The sequence below is a fragment of the Trichechus manatus genome, unplaced genomic scaffold (genome assembly GCF_000243295.1).
Source record: "Trichechus manatus latirostris isolate Lorelei unplaced genomic scaffold, TriManLat1.0 scaffold00030, whole genome shotgun sequence".
Taxonomy (NCBI): domain Eukaryota; kingdom Metazoa; phylum Chordata; class Mammalia; order Sirenia; family Trichechidae; genus Trichechus; species Trichechus manatus.
Window position 1 is genome coordinate 19,746,661 of NW_004443966.1, and position 19,078 is coordinate 19,765,738.

The 19,078-nt window shown below is 51.3% G+C and overlaps 2 protein-coding genes across 2 annotated transcripts in view; one reads left to right on the plus strand and one right to left on the minus strand.

The window, feature by feature from the left end:
• The window catches only part of CCDC33 (coiled-coil domain containing 33), a 123,391-nt gene extending 119,283 nt beyond the window's left edge, over nucleotides 1–4,108 (plus strand). The window contains 5 exon segments of the mRNA XM_004374816.1: nucleotides 42–132; nucleotides 1,206–1,354; nucleotides 2,634–2,720; nucleotides 3,045–3,158; nucleotides 3,974–4,108. Coding sequence (XP_004374873.1) covers nucleotides 42–132; nucleotides 1,206–1,354; nucleotides 2,634–2,720; nucleotides 3,045–3,158; nucleotides 3,974–4,108 — 576 coding nt within the window.
• Nucleotides 4,109–6,245: 2,137 nt separating this feature from the next.
• The window catches only part of LOC101357207 (cholesterol side-chain cleavage enzyme, mitochondrial), a 13,826-nt gene continuing 993 nt past the window's right edge, over nucleotides 6,246–19,078 (minus strand). The window contains exons 2-9 of the mRNA XM_004374741.1: nucleotides 16,438–16,593; nucleotides 13,068–13,267; nucleotides 11,785–11,988; nucleotides 10,678–10,835; nucleotides 7,961–8,127; nucleotides 7,598–7,676; nucleotides 6,864–7,061; nucleotides 6,246–6,377 (exon numbers count right to left, since the gene is read on the minus strand). Coding sequence (XP_004374798.1) covers nucleotides 6,246–6,377; nucleotides 6,864–7,061; nucleotides 7,598–7,676; nucleotides 7,961–8,127; nucleotides 10,678–10,835; nucleotides 11,785–11,988; nucleotides 13,068–13,267; nucleotides 16,438–16,593 — 1,294 coding nt within the window. The remainder of the gene's footprint in view (nucleotides 6,378–6,863; nucleotides 7,062–7,597; nucleotides 7,677–7,960; nucleotides 8,128–10,677; nucleotides 10,836–11,784; nucleotides 11,989–13,067; nucleotides 13,268–16,437; nucleotides 16,594–19,078) is intronic.

Below are 19,078 nucleotides of genomic sequence, written 5' to 3' on the forward strand. Positions count from 1 at the left end.
CAGCCCACGGGCCGGCCTAGCCTCTGTCTTCTGTTCTCCAGGTGATCAAGAAGATGGAGCGGGTCCTGGAGGACAAGCTGAGAGACACGAATGAGCCTGTCCTAAACAGGCTGCAGGGAAAGCCCACTGTGGGTGAGTCTCCTCCCCAGCCTTTGCTACCTGGAAGCCCTGCCTTCTCGGGGCTTCCTAGCTTCAGGGCAGCCTGCCAAGAGGGTGCCCACACTCTCAGTTATATCCATGGGTCTAAGAGACCCAGAAAGCAGTACTCCCCAACTCATTCAGATCACCTAGTGCTTCCAGAGGTCCTCTAAGCACCTTCTCTCCTACCAGAGAGCCCCTAAGGACACAGGACATGGGGTGTGCGCCGGATGCCAGGCTAGGAAAGGGCTCCATCTTCCAGGGGAGGAGCCAGGGCAGACTAGGGTGCAGGGAGGGGAGGAGGAGGCTGCCTGGGTCACAAGTCCCAACTTCTGAACTCCAGGGACCCTTCGAATTATTTCCCCATCTCCCCATGTCTTAAAAGATTCTGCCTTTGCAAAACCAACAAACCACTTTGAATAAATCAATGATGTGTTGTCCTCGTTGGTGTTAAATTAACCAAAGCCACCTAGAACTTCCATCAGAGGTGGTTCGGATGAGCAGGAAAGAACTAGGTCACACCATACCAGGCCAGCCCAAAGCACAGACTTCCCGGAGTCCACCTGTGCGGCCTCACCAGGGACTTGGTGTGCCCAGCCCTGTGCTCAACCTTCACTGGGGAGAGGGGTGGGGAGTGCCTAGGGGAGAGCGTTGTTTCTGGAGGCCTTTAGAAAACAATGAAAGCTCCACACCACCCCCCACCCCTTTCAGGAAACGTGAGGCCATCCAGCAACTGGGTGAGAAGGAGAAGGCAAACTAGGGAGGAGAAACAGCCGGGGCAAAGGCCCAGGAGGGAGAAGAATGTACAGGGCACAAAAGGAAGACTGAGAAGAACTGAAATACACAGCAGGACAAATGTAGGGGTGGGGTTGGTTAGGGAGAACTTGGGGTCAGATTCTAAAGGGCCTAAAGGACGGCCCGAGGAGTATGGACCTGATCCCACTGGTAGTAGGGAGCCATTGAAGGCTTGTGAGCAAAGGGAACATGGGAGCAAACTGCTAGGCAGATAGGGGCAGGGAAGCTGAGGTGGGAAAGCCCATCTCACAGATCCTGGGTCACGTTTGCAGGATTCCCCACACTCTCAGCCTCTGGCCTTCAGCCGGGGCCTGGTGACCTATACTCAGCGCTGCTGGCGGAAAACTCAAGGCTGCGGGCAGAGCTGGATAAGACCCGCCAGCGGTCAGCTCCCATCATCCTGCAGCAGCAGGCCCTTCCGGTAAGAGCCGCCAGCACATTCTTGGCTGGGGCCTGTCTTGTGCTGGTCACTGGGTGCCCAGCCATCACCCCCAGCACAGTCCAAGTTGAAGATCAAGACCAGGAGCTAGGCTTGCCAGGGTCTCCCATTTGCCTGAAGTCTCCTGGAGTCCCAGCTCTCAGGCCTTACTCTTTCTTTCCCAGGGAACATGTAAGCTGAGAAAGCTTCACCTTTACCCTTACCTAGCATCCTGGGAGAAAGCAAGCTCCTAGGAGTCCCTGGGTGGCTCAAACAGTTAGCACTCAGCTATTAACCAAAAGGTTGGCAGTATGAATCCACCTAGAGGCACCTCAGAAGAAAGGCCTGGTGATCTACTTCTGAAAAGTCACAGCCATTGAAAACCCTATGGAGCGAAGTTCAACTCTGAAACATGCGGTTGCCCTGAGTCAGAATCCACTTGATGGCAACTGGTTTGGTTTTAACTGGCCCCTGACCCCGGAACACTGACCCTTTTGCAACCTGGCTGGCCTGTACCTGGGCCCCACCCAGGCCTCTCAGAACTCCCCCCTGGAGCATTTCCTGGGCCTGATGAAGCCTTGGAGAGCCCTTTCCCCGTCCCAGGAGCCCTTTCCCCATCCCAGGTGGACCCCAGGGAGTTGGGAGCAGGAGGAGACTTGGCAGAGAGGCTTCGAGAGACAGATGGCTCAGGCCACTCCGAGTACACAGAGACCCTGCCCAGACAGGTGGGTGCCTCAGGCCCCAGAAATGCCTCGCCCTGCTCCAGTCCCAAGGCCGCTGCAGGTGGCCCCTGCTTTACACAAACCCACATACAGGCCATTGGGAACTACAGAAGAGGGGGTGAGGCAGGGCCCAGGAGAGTGTTGCTCTTCATCCCAGGGCCCGCAGGAGGTGAGTTCTGTTTGAAAGCAAACTTGATCGTGGACCTCCAGGTAAAATGCAAGGGATGGGGGAACTCTTGCTTCACAAACGGATTCTTCACTTTACACAAAGAGTTCAGTATCCCTTCTGTGCATTAAAGGGAGCTCCCTAGTGCATTTTACGTTAAAAAATCAATATGTAAAAACTTCATTTATCTAAAATCTGTGGGGAGAACAGCTATGAAGAAAGCCCATTCCACACCTGGTTCTGAACTTCTGAAAGGAGGAGTCCTGGCCCTGACCTGAGACTCTGCAATCGGGGGAGCTGAGTTGGGAGCTCAGAGCTGACTAGCTTCTCCCTCAGTGCCTCACGGCCTCCTGAGCTCACTGGGGCCACAGGCAAGTCTCCACTTTGCCCACAGGATCTCCTTGCCAATTCTTCAGACAAGTTTAACCTCATGGCCAAGCTGGAACGAGCTCAGAGCCGGATCCTGTCCCTGGAAAGCCAGGTCAGTGAAGCTCAAGGGTCGATCAGGCTAGGCCAGGGTCAGGGCTCAGCCTGTGACCAGGATCAGGGCTCAGTATGTGACCAGGCTCAGGGCTCAGTATGTTGTTAGAACTCAGGGAAGCTCCATCTGTGTCTTAGGCTTTCATTTTGGTCCCCGCCCCACTCTCTGCTGCCACCCCTGAGGTCTCTTGGGAAGGTGTTAAGCCCACATTGCCAGGGCTTTGCTTTCTGCCTTGAAAGCAGGCTCAGGCGCTGGTTGTCCTGGTGGTCCAGGATAGGCTGTGCTGCCCACTGACCCCCCATCTCTCCCTTTTGATGTCTGCAGTTAGAGGACTCAGCCCGACGCTGGGGACAGGAGAAGCAGGACTTGGCCATACGGCTGCAGGAGCAAGAGTATGGCTTCAGGCACCCCTCAAAAGCTATCCTCACAGACGTGCCAGTGAGTGATGCCCCCAGAGGAGACCCTGGGGTAGGGGATGGGGCTGGCAGCCACTCTGCCCCCCAAGTCACTGGGCCCTGAGAAAAAACATGCAGGGGGGCCAGCTCCTGGGCTGGCAGTCAGACCTGGGCTCGAGTTTCTGCTTGCTGGGTTGCAGTTTCCCCACCTGTCTGAGGGGATTGTGATAGCTGTGAATATGAGCATTTCTAGAATGCTCTGGCACCAACTCTGCTTTAGGATCGGCTTTGCTCCTCCAGAGTAGCTTGTGGCCCACTCACAAGAAAGGTCCCCCCACTAACTGTGCAGTGCCTAAGATTCTCCCCTTAGCATGCCCCTCCTGGGCGACTACAGTGCTGCTCCCTTGCCTGGCAAAACTGCCCGGTCAGGAGCCTGTTGCCAGAGATACACATTGCTGGCTTCCCCAGAACAAACAGGCCTGCTCACAACTGCCCCTCAGTCTCAGCCCCAGGGACCCACCAGTTCCCCAAAGCAAAGACCTTGATTTGCCCTGCTCTTGAGCCAGGCTCATGGCTGGAGGCTCAGGGGCCCCTGGGGAAGGATTGAAAAGATGGAGGGCTGCCAAGGAAGACAGGGCTCCCTCTGCACATGCCTGCTGAGCCTTGTGCACTCGGGGAGACTAGGTGTGATCTGCTGTGGGTAAGTGGGTTTTGAAGTCTTTGACAAGTTGAAATGTTTTTGACACTAGACTTTAGATCCTTGAGGTGTGGTTTGGCCAGGCAAGACGCCCTTAAATGGGTCACTCCCCTCTCCCAGGGCTAGAGTGCACTTACCTCCCCTCACTCTACACACCACAGAGCCCCCCAGCCCACTCCAAGGACCACAGGCGACCCTCAAAGCAGGACCCGTTGCTGCCCAGCTCAGAGACTAATCTCAACCAGCCCTCGACCTCCCAGAAGGAGACCACTAAGTCCCAGGAGACGCAGACCTGAGCACTGGAGCAGGCCTCTCGCCCTGTGTGCTGGGGAGTCTCATCCCATCCCCTAAAAATGACTTTATTAAATGCTGTAGTTCAGTGAGTATCTGCCTCTTCCCTGGAGCAGGGCAGCCTGGGAGCCCCACACTCCCCCTCCCAGACCCAACCCTGGTCTCTTGCTGGGCTGGACCGTCTGCTGCAGCTCATAGGCACCTGCCTGTCCTGGGAGCTACTATCTTTGGAAAACCAGAGGCCGTAGTGGACCCAGGAGGGTGGGGAGAAGAGGTCTTCCAAAGCAGGGGCCAGAGAGCTAGGTCCCTTCCAAACCCCCAGAAGAAATGAAGCTGGGACTTTCCACCTGCCCCAAAACATCCATCATGCCTGAAATCCCTTCTTTCAAGCTTGGTTATCTGGTGTCTTGGGAAGGGGAAGACTTGAAGCCTGCCTGTGGCAGTCGGTAACATCTTAGTGTGAAATACTTCATTAAATAGGGCTAGACTGGGTTGGCAATGTTGTGTCCAGATGCAGCCTGAGAGAGAAATGCAAAGCAGATGGGGACAGGAGAAGGTGCCCTGGACTGAGAATCAGGGGACCTGGTTCTAGCTGTAAGTGTGCTGTGTGCCCTTGGTTGACTCAAGCAACCTCTCTGGGCTTCAGTTTCCCCACCTATCCCAGGCAGAGCTTGACCTCTTTGGCAGTAAGGCCCTTTCCAGCTCTAATGTTTGAGTTCAAGGTGACTCAAGCCTGGAGAAGAGAAGGGAAGTAGAAAAGAGAGAGAAAGACAATCGGAAGAAGGTCGTGTGATAGGAAAAAGCAGAAAGGCTCCAAAAGTGAACCCAGAACTCTCAGATCTCAGCAGAAGAGATGAAGCCAGCTGGACCACTGTCCTGAGCTGCACAAGCTGTTCTGTCTCAGGGGATGTAGGAAGCCAAAGGCCAGGGCAGATCAGACAGCTGCTCAGACAGTTCTGAAACTCAGAAGCATTCCAAACAAACCCATTGCTATTGAGTCAATTCCAACTCATAGCGACCCTATAGGACAGAGTAGCGTTCCCCATAGGGTTTCTAAGGCCATAAATTCTACAGAAGCAAACTGCCACATCTTTCTCCTGTGGAGCGGCTGGGGAGTTCCGACTACCAACCTTTCAGTTAGCAGCTGAGCACTTAACTGCTGCACCACCAAGGCTCCTTCAGAGGGGGTTAAGGAAGCTGAAATTGGGGACCAGTATTAGTCCAAATAATGCACCAGAGATTCTCTGCAGTTTCCCTGCCCACTGCCCAGAGTTAGGCAGGTAGACACGTCCCCCTGGAGCAGGAAGTCGAGGCCTGGGGCAACTCCAGAGGAGGGTCAGATGGGGCAGAAGTATGCTGGCCTCTCACTCCCCGGGGTCAGCCACCTCACGCCCACCCCTCCGCGACACGGTGCCTCAGCCCTGCACAAAACTCTGGCTGGGCCTTGGCAGGAAGTTCTCGTGACTCCACAGGGGATCCCTACCCAGGGTTCAGCCAAGCAGAGCCTCATCCCTGCTAGGCAGGCCCACCCAGGAGCCAGGATTAGCCCCCCCTCTCAGGCCACCCTGTTCTCAGCAGAACTCCACCCGCTCTTGCTTCCTCTGCCTGATGGCTTCAGTCTCTCCTGGCACAGTGACAATAAGCCCTCCACCTCCTCTGCCTTCCCCTCCTCAAGCCCCAGGGAGCAGGTAGGTTGATCCTGCTGGCTCCTGACTTGCTGTAGGGGGGTGGGTACAACAAAGATGGCCTCAAATGTGGATGCCTCAGGTTCCCTATCCAGGCCCAGCTCACGCTGTTGACCCAGGGTCAGGGACCTTCTCCACAGGAATGGTGAATACCTTAGGGGTCAGATATAAATTAAAATACTTCACATTATATAGCTGTTTATTGTCTTCCTAGAGCGGGCAAGGAGGGAGAAGAGGTGGAGGGAGAGAGGAGCTACCAGTTGAGCTCAGAAAGGTGACCACTGAGAGCCAAATCCATCCATGCAGGGGCTGCCTCCTGGTCAGAGGACGGGTGGGAAGAAGTAGGGTGGGGGCAGAGGATTGAAGATGAGAGGCCACACAGGCCCCACCCCATCCCCACGACTTCCTCCCACACCAGAACTGGCCTGATGGCGGGACAGGCAGGGCCCACCCTCCATCATGCCTGGAGCAGGTCCTTGTCGAGGGGCCGGAAGGTTAAGAAGATGGGCTTGTCAGGCACCAGGATGAGACTGAACTTCGTTTCCACGTCCCTGAGATCTTGGATCTCAATTTTGAAGTTTTCCAGCATCTGAGAAATGAGGGTAGTTGGCTTAGCAGGGAGGAGGGTAGGGGCTGTCTCCTCTGGCTTAGGGCTCTGGTCACCTGTAGGCAGTGCTAGGAGTGTGATTTGAGGAGCTCCAAGGAATTTACCTCCGGCTTCTCATTTAACCTTTCACAGTGTCTAAAAACACACCATCAGTGCTCTGTTCCCTTGATTTAGACCTTGCCGTTAATTCATTTCTACAAAACCCCATCCTCACCCTACCCCATCCCATCACCACTAGGAGGTGGACGGTGGGATGGATGGCCAGGGGACACTAATGGTGATTAATGAATTAGCCCAAAAGAGGAGGCAGCAGGGATTGTGGGCTAGGGAGTGGGTGGAGGGGGAGGGCAAGTAATTGAGGGCAGATATACCCTGGGCTCTGGACAGAGATGGGAGGAGGAGGGTTGGTGCTGTCACCAGGAGCCGAGGCCAGCCCAGGATGTCCAGATGTCCCCAAGCCCAACTTACATGGATGAGGAAGAGCAACATCTCGAGCTCAGCGATGCGCCGGCCCACACACTGCCGGGCACCCCAGCCAAAGCCCAGGTTCCGGAAGTAGGTGACATCCTTGTCTTTGTTCAGCCATCGGGTTGGGTCAAAACACTCCGGGTTGGAGAAGAAGGTGGCGTCCCGGCCCATGGCAAAGATGGCCACCTGCACCAACGTCTGAGGCGGGGTGGACGGAGGCCAGCGTAGTATGACAGCCAGCTTCCCCATTCCCCTACCATCCCTTCCCCATGCCTGCTCCCCAGCATGGTTGCCCAGCGAACCAGGACAGGATGTTCTGCTCACTGTGTAACCTGGAACAAGTCTCTGACCCTCCCTGAGCCTCACCCATCAAATGGGGATGATGTCCCTAGCCCCAAGTCCATTAGGATCCTAGGATGGCTGAAGACAAAAGGCTGCAGATGGCCCAAGGGATTGTTCAGCCCTTTCTTCTGCCCCAGAAGGCTCCCTGAGATTCAGGCCACCCGTGGGCTCTCCCTTCTAACCCAGGACTCTAGCAGCATTCCAGAAATCACTCCTCATGGTGCCCTCATTCATTCAAACTTGGGTTGCTGCTGCCGAGGGTCCCACCAGGGCCCCAGTTCCAGGAAGAAAGGCAGGACAAAGCCCCCATCACTCCATCTGTCTGCAACTGCAGTCTGTCCCAGCCTCCCCTGTCTGATTGGCAGAGCCTGCAGCCCCCCTGCTACACCCACCTTGGCCGGAATCTTGTAATCATGAATAACCACGTCGTTTGCAAGATATCTCTGCACGGTCACGGAGATAGGGTGGAGTCTGCAGGAGGAGGACACTCCAGGTGACGGTCCCCAAGACCTGAAGCTATGACCCTGCCCCTTCACCCAGCATGGCACCCCAGCCCGGCTGCAGCATCTGGGGAATCTGGAAGCAGGATCTGGACTCTCATAGTTTCTCCTCTCCATTCCCAGCTGTCTCCCCCAGACCTCTCACTTCCTGTTACAAATCTCCTCCACCAGCCCGTCCCTGTAACCCTTTCCCCTGCCACTGCCCTGGCCCTGCCCACTGGTTTTGGCAGGCGGCATATGTGGATGTGGACTTGCCTCAGTGTCTCTTTGATGCTGGCTTTGAGGAGCGGGACCAATTTGAGCATCATGTGTATGTCTCCCTTGGCCTGGCGCCGGGCAGCCAAGACCTCTGCCCGCAGTGCTTCCTGCACCCTCAGGCTGCGGGCCATCTCATACATGCTCCACTGCAGTGTCATGGACGTCTAGCAGGAACCGGGATGCAGAAGACCAGAAGGGCCTGTCACTCCTGGGGCTCTTTGAGGTCCATGACCCATGCTAAATTTTCCTTTCCAACCAACTGCACCCACCCTCCTCCCAATATCCAAAGACCACCATCAACAAAAGCAAAGTATAACTCAAAAGGCACAAGAAGCCCTTCTCCTTGCCCATGCAAGGATGTTTGGGACAACACTTGTCCTTGCCCTTGTCCCTCATGTCACCAGAACCCACCGATCTCCCCAGACAGAAGAGTGTCACCTACACAGCCAGTGCCACCTCCCAAAGAACTCCAGGGGCCTTTAGAGACCAAATGCTTTCATGGTTGTACTGCTAAATGACTGTGTCATTCCTTTAGAAGGCCTTGTTAAAAACCACCCCTTCACAAGTATAACTTCGCAAAACCTCAGCATTTGCCTGTACCAGCTTAAAGTCAACCTCAAAGATACTGAAACCAGAGAAACCAGATCTATTTTCTATCAGTGTTGCAATTAGCATGTGGCATGTACCAAGGTTAACCAGCTCATATCAATGTTAGCCAAAAGTTATGATCTTGAGTCCTTTGCTGGAGGCATGAGTGATCCTAATCAAACTCCACAGTCATTCCAGATGTCTCAGTGCTGACAAACTAAACTCTCCTGGGAAAAGAGGCTAGGGCATGGATTGTTAACACATTATCTTACCAAGTGTCACACTTTTGTCCAAAAGCCTTGGACACCCTCCTTCCTCCCAGCAGGGGTAACAACGAGAAAATATCACCCAGCCACGTCCTAGCTTAAAGTCCTTGCCTGAACTCCAGATGAAGTCCAGAGGTTCTGGCCTGACCCACCAGGCCCCTCAACACCTGATTCTTGCCTGATGCTCCCCAAGCCCCATCTCCCACCTCTCTCCAGCATGCACCTTACACTCTAGCCACACTGAGCTACACTCAGATCAAATGTATTTGTCAGTGAGATGGAGTGACACAATAGCCTCAACAATGGGTTCAAACATAGCAAAGATCATGGAGATGGAACAGAATAGAGCAGTCTTTCATCCTGTTATACGTAAGATCACCATGAGTTGGAGCCAACTCGACGGCAACTAAAAACAACAACATGTGTGAAAGCTTAGGACCCTGCCTGTCATATAGTACACGCTCAACAAATGTTACCTAATAATACTAGCTTGTTTGTGCAGGTATTCTTTGGAGGCATCTTCTGACAATGAACTATGTTTAAAACATGTTTTTAAAAAATTCACTGGTACTATAGAAAACAATATGGCACCTCCTTAAAAAGCTAGAAATAGAAATACCATACAATCCAGTAATCCCACTCCCAGGAATATACCCTAGAGAAATAAGAGCCATCACACGAATAGACATATGCACCCCAAGTCTATGGCCCCCACACACCCTGCTAACTCAGAACTGAACCCACTCCCGAAGTCTACCTTTCAGCCAAAGATTAGACATGCCAATAAAACAAACAGAAACACACGTGAAGAATGCTCTTAGCATAGATCAATCAAGTATACAAGACCAAATCGGCATCACCTACCCAAAAGCGAAGACGAGAAGGCAGGAAGGGTTAGGAAAACTGTACCAATGGACATGGAGAACCGGGTGTGTAAAGGGAAAGGGGGAGAGTGCTGAAACATTGTGGGAACTGCAACCAATGTCACAAAACAATTTGTGCAATTTTTGAATAATAAAAGAAAAATCCACCTGCAACCCATCACAGGTACCAAAATTCCTCTACTAGAGCATAATATAAATAAGTTATCTAAGAAAGTTACTAACCCAGGGGGCTTTGACACATGCTTCTCCCTAGTCCTGAAATGATATTCCTTCTCTCTCCTCCTGGCAACACAAGATACAAGTTGGATTTTAGCTCCTCTACAGGGCTGCAAAAGACCTTTTTAAAGTGCTGAAAAGCAAAGATGTCACCATGAAGACTAAAGTGCACCTGACCCAAACCATGGTGTTTTCAGTTGCTTCATATGCATGCAAAAGCTGGACGATGAATAAGGAAGAGCGAAGAAGAATTGACACTTTTGAATTGTGGTGTTGGAGAAGAATATGGAATATACCATGGACTGCCAAAAGAATGAACAAATTTGCCTTGGAAGAAGTATGACCAGATTGCTCCTTGGACATGTTGTCAGGAGGGATCAATGCCTGGAGAAGGACATAATGCTTGAGTAGAGGGTCAGCGAAAAAGAGGAAGACCCTCAAGGAGGGTCATAATATGTCCAAAGTACATGAGCCAGGAGGGGGGATGTATCATGTATGGGTAAACCTGTTGCCTTTGAGTCGATTTCAACTCGTAGCGACCCTATAGGACAGAGTAGAACTGCCCTATAGGGTTACCAGTGGGCAGCTGGGGGATTCAAATTGCCATCCTTTTGGTTAGCAGCCAAGCTCTTAACTGCTGCGCCACCAGGGCTCCTGGGCAGGACCCCCCCAATAGAGGGGTTGCAGATGCCGAGGCAGGCTGGTGAGGAGGGGCATGTGGACACGGGGGTCACTGGGTGTGGCCCTACAACAACCTCACCGTGTCGACACCGCCGGCCAGCAACTCAGTAACGTTGGCCTTGACGTCTTCAAAGGGCAGCTTGTTACTCTTCAGGAGGCAGTAGAGGATGCCGGGGTAGTTATGGAAGACTCTTTTTTGTCTCAGGTCCCAGTAGAAGTTCTGGGTGTACTGTTCAGCTGGGAGTGGGGCAGAAGGAAAGAAAAAAGAGTGAGGTTCCCTGCAACTGGAGGGAAGGAGAACAGTCTTGGATAAGAAACAACGCCAAGCGCTTGAAGATTCTGGAGCCCTGTGCTTTTGAAGCTGCTGTTTCACTGAGCACTTTCTCTGTACTATCATCCTATCTGCTTTTTCATTTAATTATTGCCCACAACTCTATGAGGTAAGCAATATCATCCCCACTTTACAGATAAGGAAACCGAGGCCCAGAGAGGTTAGTCACTTGCTCAAGGTCAATGGGTGTAAGGGGCAGAGATGAGATTGGACTCCAGGTCACCACCATTCAGTCAGCCTTTTGCCCCTGGCCTCCCAATCTCTCTCACCCAAGTCCTAATCCCATGTTACCAAGCACAGCTGTGTCTGAGACATTGGCCCTTAACCCCCTGGGGATTACAGGCCCCTTTAAGGAATTATGGACCTTTTTGATCCTCTTTCTACAGAAAAATCTAATCATCCTAACAGCCAGCACTGGGCCACCATTTCCAGTGGTTCTGGGACCCTCCTTTTTCCAATCCCTGCCCACTAAGGAGTGGGTTACCTACATGGCATGTCAGTGCTATTGACATAAACTCAATGTCGGGGAGTCAATTCCAACTTATAGCGATCCGATAGGATAGAGTAGAACTTCCCCCATAGGGTTTCCAAGGCTGTAAATCTTTAGGAAATCATACTGCCACATCTATCTCTCTCGGAGCAGCTGGTGGGTTCGAACTGCCAACCTGTCAGTTAGCAGCTGAGCACTTAACCACTATGTCACCATAACACAGGACAAAGAGGCAGGCCCAGGCCTGGGCCCTCCAGCTGGCTTTATCTGTCCCCCCAGGCCTGGGTCCCTATTCCCTGAGGTAGACAGGGTTCCCCTGCTCCCCATAATTGGCTGTCCAGGGGTACAGCAAGAGAAGCCCTCACCTTTATTGAAAATCAAGTCCCATGCAGCCGCGTGGTCCTTCCAGGTCTTGGTCCTGAACAGGCGGAACAGATCTGGGGGGAAGCTGAGCATGGGGACGCTGGTGTGGAACATCTGGTATACAGCATCAATGAACCGCTGGGCCTCATGGTCCACCTTCTCCTCCAGCATTCCCAGGCGCTCCCCAAATACGACATAGGTGATGGCTGTGGAGGGAGGCAGAACCTGACGAGCCCTCCGCCCTGGCCACTGCAGAGCCTCAGCTCCCAGAGATCCCCAAACCCCTGGCTTGTGTGTGCACACACACAACACACAACACAGCACACAGAGACACACACAAAACACACATGATCTCTTGCACCTAACCTCAGCCTCCTTCCATACAGAAACTGATGCTTGAATCCCAAAAAGCTAAAAGACAGAGCTGAGGAAAGCTGTCTTTCTGGTAACCACCCAGGCCCTTCAGAGGGACATGTGGAAGACCCTGAAAGGGGATCACTTGGGTGGGAGCCGGGTCTCCTGCAGAGCCAGAAGATGACCCAGGCTGGGATAAAACTGCTACCCCCACCCTTCCAGCAGCACCCCTAAGCAGCCTCTGGGCTTTTCCTCCTGGGAAGAGAGATTCCTTTCTGTAAATAACTGAATTGGCTACATCCTGAAACAGGTCACATGGGATTCTGGGATATAAAAATCCCCGAGTAATTGGCCATTCAGGATTCAGTCTGGCTGGGCCTAAGAAGCCATAACAAGCCCAAGATTTTCCCAAATACCAGCTCAGGAATTTGAGTCCTGATTTCATACCAAGTTCTAAGCACCCCAAATCTCCTACAATGACCCTCCCTATCAAGCCACAGGGCCTTTGCATGTGCTATTCCCTCTGACTATACTGCCTGACCTCCTTACACCATCTAGATAACTCCTGCACATCCTTTAATACCCAACTTAGGTTAACCACCCAAGCCTCCCTTCACCTCCCAGACCTTGAAGGTCTATGTCCTAGGAGAAGGATATTTGCTGAATGAAGGGCTAAGCCAAGCTCTGGCTTTTGGAGGAAGGGAGAAAGGGACCTACGCTTTGGGGACCCTTGCCCCGGCAGCATGAATGCCAGACGAGAGAATGTACAGCTTCCCCTGGGTAGCTGATGGTGGAGGATGTGTTCCACAGCTCATCCCAGAAGCCAAGCCCAACACTTCTGCAAGGTCTGTCCTGGGTCTCAAGGTGGGAGAGGGGATGCTGGGTGCTCCCACCCCACAGACCTGCTGTCTGCCAGGTGCAAGCCCCTTACACTCAAAGGCAAAGCGGAACAGGTCATCACTGATGTCCCCTGAGTACTTCCCAAAGCCCTGCTGATTGATGCGCCTGTGCAGGAGGCTGACGAAGTCCTGAGACACTGTCTCCAGCAGGGGCACGAAGTTCTTTATGGTCTCCAGAGCCATCAACTCCTGGTTCAGGGTCATCCGGTCTTTCTTCCAGTCTTCTGAGGTCCTGAAAAGATATGGGCCCTCGGGCCCTCATGGTCACAGACCCTAGGCCTGGCGAGCACGGAGTGTTAACGGGGGAGGGGGCCCTCCCAGGATGCCAGAGCTCAGCTCTGTGTGTCTAGTACTCATGTCAAGGTGCCCCACCTCCTCCCAATGCCCTCTGCCTCTCACCTCCTCCCGGCTCCCACACAGCCTGGGAGAGGAGACAGGAAGAAAGAGGATGAAGGAAAGCAAAACCCTGAGCTCCTGCCACTTTCTCTGCTGCTGCGAGCCAGGAACTCACCTCTTATAACCTTCAGGGAACTTTCGGGCCCACCAGTCTTTTACTCAGCTGCCAGGCCTGCCTTCTACATCACTTCCCCTTCCTCCTGACCGATGCTATTCAAAGGTCTCTCTTTTATGACCCGCCTCTCCTCCTCTGCACCCCATGCCCCACTACTCATTTTGGTGTGGCGGGGGCAGGTCCCAGGTGCCCAGAATTGGGATAATCTTAACCCTCGATTTATGGCCTTCTCTTGAAAATTGATCCATCCAAAGCCCCTTTGTTGTTTTTGGTTTGTTGTTGTGTTGTTGGTTGTAAGAATGTTATTATAAACTCCCTACAGCACAGGAAAGCTAGGAACTTGACAGTACCTTACCTACCTGGTGCTCCTGCATCCCACCCTCTGCCTCCCCATCTAAGGGGACCACCAACTGAATCTCTTGCTTTCTTTTGCAGATAGTGTTATCTGATTGTTACAGATTGAATTGTGTCCCCCCAAAATATGTGTTGTAAATCCTAACCTCTATGCCTGTGGTTATAATCCCATTTGTAAATGGGTTGTCTACGTTAGGTTAATGAGGCAGGATTAGTACAAAGTATGTCTTGAGTAAATCTCTTTTGAGACATAAAAGAGATTAAACAAGCAAGCAAGTAAACAGAGATGGGGGAAGATTGATGCCAAGCCACATGGAGATCTCCGAGGACCCAGGAAACAAGCTGAAGAGACAAGCACCTTCCCCCCAGAGCCAACAGAGAGTGAAAGTCTTCCCCTAGAGCTGGCACCCTGAATTCAGACTTTCAGCCTCCTAGACTGTGAGAAAATAAAATTCTGCTTGTGGTATTTCTGTTATACAGCAGCACTAGATAACTAAGACATTGATCCACCTTTATTTCTAGAAATAAGTATGTTTTTAAAACATACTTTTAAAAAAATGTATGCTTGTTTTTTACTTCTCACAAAAGCTGGGAACTTCCATTTTTCAGTCAATTTTATATTGCTGTGGGACACTGCGTCCATTTATTTTGACAGGTGTATACCATGTTTTACTCACTTATACTCCAGTTGAGCATTTACATAGTTTCCTGGCTTTTGCCATTTTTAACAGCACTCCCTGCAAACATTCTACGACATATTCTTGGGGCAAATGTGTAAGAGTTTCTTTGGAGTATATCCTTGAGAGCTGCAGAGTCATATGTATGTGAATATTCAACCTTAGGAGATAATGTCCAACCATTTTTCAAAGCGGTGGCACAAGTACACCCCTACTAGTAATGTATGGGAGTCCCTGGGTGGTACAAACAGTTAAAACACTCAGCTGCTAACTGTAAGGTTGGAAGTTTGAGTCCACCCAGAGGCACCTTGGAAGAAAGGCCTGGCATTCTGCTTCCAAAAAATCAGCCATTGAAAACCCTGTGGAGCACAGTTCTACTCTGACACACATGGGGTCACCGCGAGTCAAAGTCGACTTGACGGCAACTGGTGACAGTAATGTATGAGAGTTCCAGTTGCTCCCCATCTTCCCAGCACTTGATGTGATCACATTTTAAAATGCTGATGAGCAATTTAGTGGAAAATGGTATCTACTATGCTTAAATAGGAGTCTTGGTGGCACAGTGGTTAAGAGCTTGGCTGCTATCCAAAAAGCTGGCAGTTTGAAGCCACCAGGCACTCCTTGGAAACCCCTATGGGGCAGTTCTACTCTGTCCTATAGGGTCACTATGAGTCAAAATCGACTTGACAGCAACTGGTTTATGCTTAAATATGCTGAAAGCGAAGAGGACTTGAAGCAATTACTGATGAAGATCAAAGAACACAGCCTTCAGTATGGATTGCACCTCAATATAAAACAAAAATCTTCACAACTGGACCAACAAGCAACATCATGATAAACAGAGAAAAGATCGAAGTTGTCAAGAATTTCCTTTTACTTGGATTTACAATTAACACCCATGGAAGCAGCAGTCAAGAGATCAAACAACATATTGCATTAAGCAAATCTGCCGCAAAAGACTTCTTTAAAATATTAAAAATCAAAGGTGTCACCTTGAAAACTAAGATGCACCTGACCCAAGCCATGGTATTTTCATCACCTCATATGCATGTAAAAGCTAGACAACGACTAAGGAAGACCAAAGAAAAATCGATGCATTTGAATTACGGTGTTGCCAAAGAATATTGAATATACCATGAACTGCCAGAAGAATGAACAAATCTGTCTCGGAAGAAGTACAGCCAGAATGCTCCTCAGAAGCGAGGATGGTGAGATTTTTGTCTCACGTACTTTGGACATGTTATCAGAAGGGACCAGTCCCTGGAGAAGGACATTATGGTTGGTAAAGCAGAAGGTCAGCGAAAGAGAGGAAGACCCTCAACAAGACGGACTGACACAGTGGCTGCAACAATGGGCTCAAACATCGTGAGGATGGTGCAGGACTGGGCAGCATTTCCTTCTGTTGTACATAGGGTCACTATGAGTCAGAACAGACTGGCCGGCACTTAACAATAACATGCTTAAATACACGGATTTGTCCATGTTTTTCTGGCCCCTTAAGACTGTGCGGGACTCAAGGTGGCAGGACCCTGCCCTACTTGTCATTGTACCCCTAGCCCTGGCACAAAGCCTGGCATATAGTAGGTTCTCAATATGGTGAAACTTAATGAATGAACCAATAAACGAGAACTTCGCAAGGTCTTATTTTGCCCATTCAGATCTTCAGCTTCATCAGTTCCCTGAAGGTTGACAGGCAGCTCATCATCCCCATCAGTGTTTTAGTGAGGCAGGAAGTTGACAGGACTTACCCAGAGGCCCCAGTTAGAAAGGGCAGGGGCAAGCCTGGACCCTGCCGCTCATGCCCAGCCTCCACCCTGCCCTTATCTCCATACATCCTCTGGGAGATGGCCCAGAACTTACTTGAACAGGACCCCAATGGGTTTCTTGTAATGCTGGTGATAAGCAGTCCAGGGTGGGATGAGGTAGCGTTCTGGGCTGGGACCCTCAGACTTAAAGAGAATGGCCACATCTTCAGGGTCGATGATAAAAACCGAGTCCGCAGTGCCGAGCTTCTCCCTGGAGGGTCAGGGGAGAAGGGCTGTGACATAGGACCCGAGGAGAGCCATGGAGATTCTCGGCGGGGTTCTCAGCACGACCAGAGCACATACTCTGGAGTCAGAGGGCCTGGAGCAAGTCCCTTAACCTCTCTGAGTCTCCATTTCCTTTCCTATAACATGGAGATAAATATAGTACCTATTTCACAAGGTTGCTGAAGGACAGAATGATATGGAATATATAGATGTGACACTTCTTAAAGACTCCGTAAGTAACAGCTTTGTTATCATCCTTATCACAGCTGTTGCAGGATCAGCCTCTCCCCTTAGCCTTCCTTGAACTTTCAAGTCCTCTGTCTCACACCCACTCATTCTGTGTTCTCACCCTCAGCATCTCCCACCCTCCACCCTCGTGGAGCTCAAAAACCTGCCACACTTGAGATGTCACCACTGGAGTGACCCCATGTGCTGTGGAAGGACACCGGTCAGTTCAAGTTCTGTGTAGCTCAACCAGGCAGGCCACCTACCAGGCCAGCCAATCCCTTCTAGACTCTCGGACTGGAATTCTGGGAGCAGCCACACTGCCCGGAAGAGCCAGACACAGGACCAAGCACTTGGTCTCAGTGAACACGAAACTGTGCTGAAGCTTCAGGCCCCAAGCACAGATACACCTGACACCGTGTTTTGCAGACAGTCTATTAAACTACGAATGTTGTAAAACAACAGAAAATGCCACTTCAAGCTTTATCCGCCTTTTGCCTAAGAAAGCTAATTCAAGATACACTTTAAGACAAAATATCAAGACATGAAAGCACACAGGTACAAGCCAAGTGTGTATGTGTGTGCGTGAGAGAGAGAGAGAAACAGAGAAACTGACTCACAAAGCCTTGGCCTGCCTTCCAGAGTCCCTCAGGCCTTCGCTTGTGTGTGGCTTCCCAGGAAGTTCCCTCAGTGATTTTCTGCGTCCTCACGCGTCCTCACACCACTAACCAGTGCTCCATTCCACCCCCCACGTCCACTCCAGCTCAGCGAAGTCCTTGAACTTCTATCTTTATGATCAACTCCACTTCTGGAAATCTAGCCCCAGGGGATGATCCGACATTGGACACCGCTGCCTGAGAGAGGAGGATGTTCATGCCGGCATCGTGTCTAATAACAAAAGATGGGAGTGAGCTAAACATTGGCTTTAAAGAACTGGCTGGAAAAATATGGCACATTCATACTGTGGAATACTATCCTTCCTTTTAAAACTATGTTAAGAGAGAAAGAAAAGAAGTCCTCAATATATTGTGGGACAACACCAAACAGCATATATAATATGTTCACATTCTTAAAGGTCCGTTAATATTATCGAAGCTGAGAGTGTACCTGACTTCGATTCTTCACTTGGGTTTGTATTTTCTAAATGGTTCTATAAGAACAGGAACAGATTCTGTATTAAGAAGAAAACCCACAAGAGTTGTATTTAAATTCCTCACATCTATCCAGAAGTTTGTCATTTTCCAAGCTAGGAGTTACAGTGTCATGATGGACCTGGATTAGAAGTAAGACAATTTGGGTTCCAGCTCTAGCTTTGCCCTGCTGAGTTGTGTGACCTCAGTAAGACCCTTCTCCTCCCCGGGCCTCGGTTTCCCCATCTGTAGGATGAAGATAGGAGTCCCTGGGTGGTGCAAACGGTTAACATGTGCAACTGCAAACCAAAAAGTTGGAGGTTCAAGTCCACCCAGAGGCACCTTGAAAGAAAGGCCTGGTGATCTACTTCTGAAAAATCATCCATAGAAAACCCTGTGGAGCACAGTTCTGCTCTGACACCCATGGGGTCACCATGAGTCAGAGTCAACTTGACAGCAACTGGTTAAGATGGGGAGAATAACACCAACTTCAGGGACACGTTGCAAGGCTCAGGTGAAAGTGACTCAGACCAGAAAGGGGCTGGATAAAATGAAAAGTCATTCTTGTTCCTGGGGGAGAGGGGATAGGAATTGGGAAAGGAGGATGAGGGAGGAAGAGGGGGACGGAGGAGAGATTACCAGGAAGCAAGGTTGGGGACAGGGACACCACAGGCCTAGGAGGTGCAGAGACAGGAGGAAGAGAAAGGGGAGCAACCTTCTCCCAAGTCCAAGTGCTCAGCAGCCCCCGCCCACTCCCCCCACCTCCTGCCCTACCCCCACCTGTTGTAAGACTCCAGTTAAGACTTCAAAAGGGATTGTGGGAGAAGGAGAGTGACCTGAGGAGTGGGCAGCTAGACCCAACACAAACAAGCAACTCACCCACCCCACCCCACCCCGCACTGGCCCACCTTTCATACCCGCGCCGTTTCCCCAGCTCCCTGCACCCCCAAAGTCTTCCTGAAGTCCCACTGGAGCCGAGGTGATAAAACGCCATCTCACTTAAGGCGAAATGCACTGCGCCTCCTTGTCTCCCTTCCCCGACCCCACCCGCCACCTCCACCACCTCCTGTCCCTCTCAACTGTGCTCTCAGAACAGAACCCAGGTGTGGCTCGAAG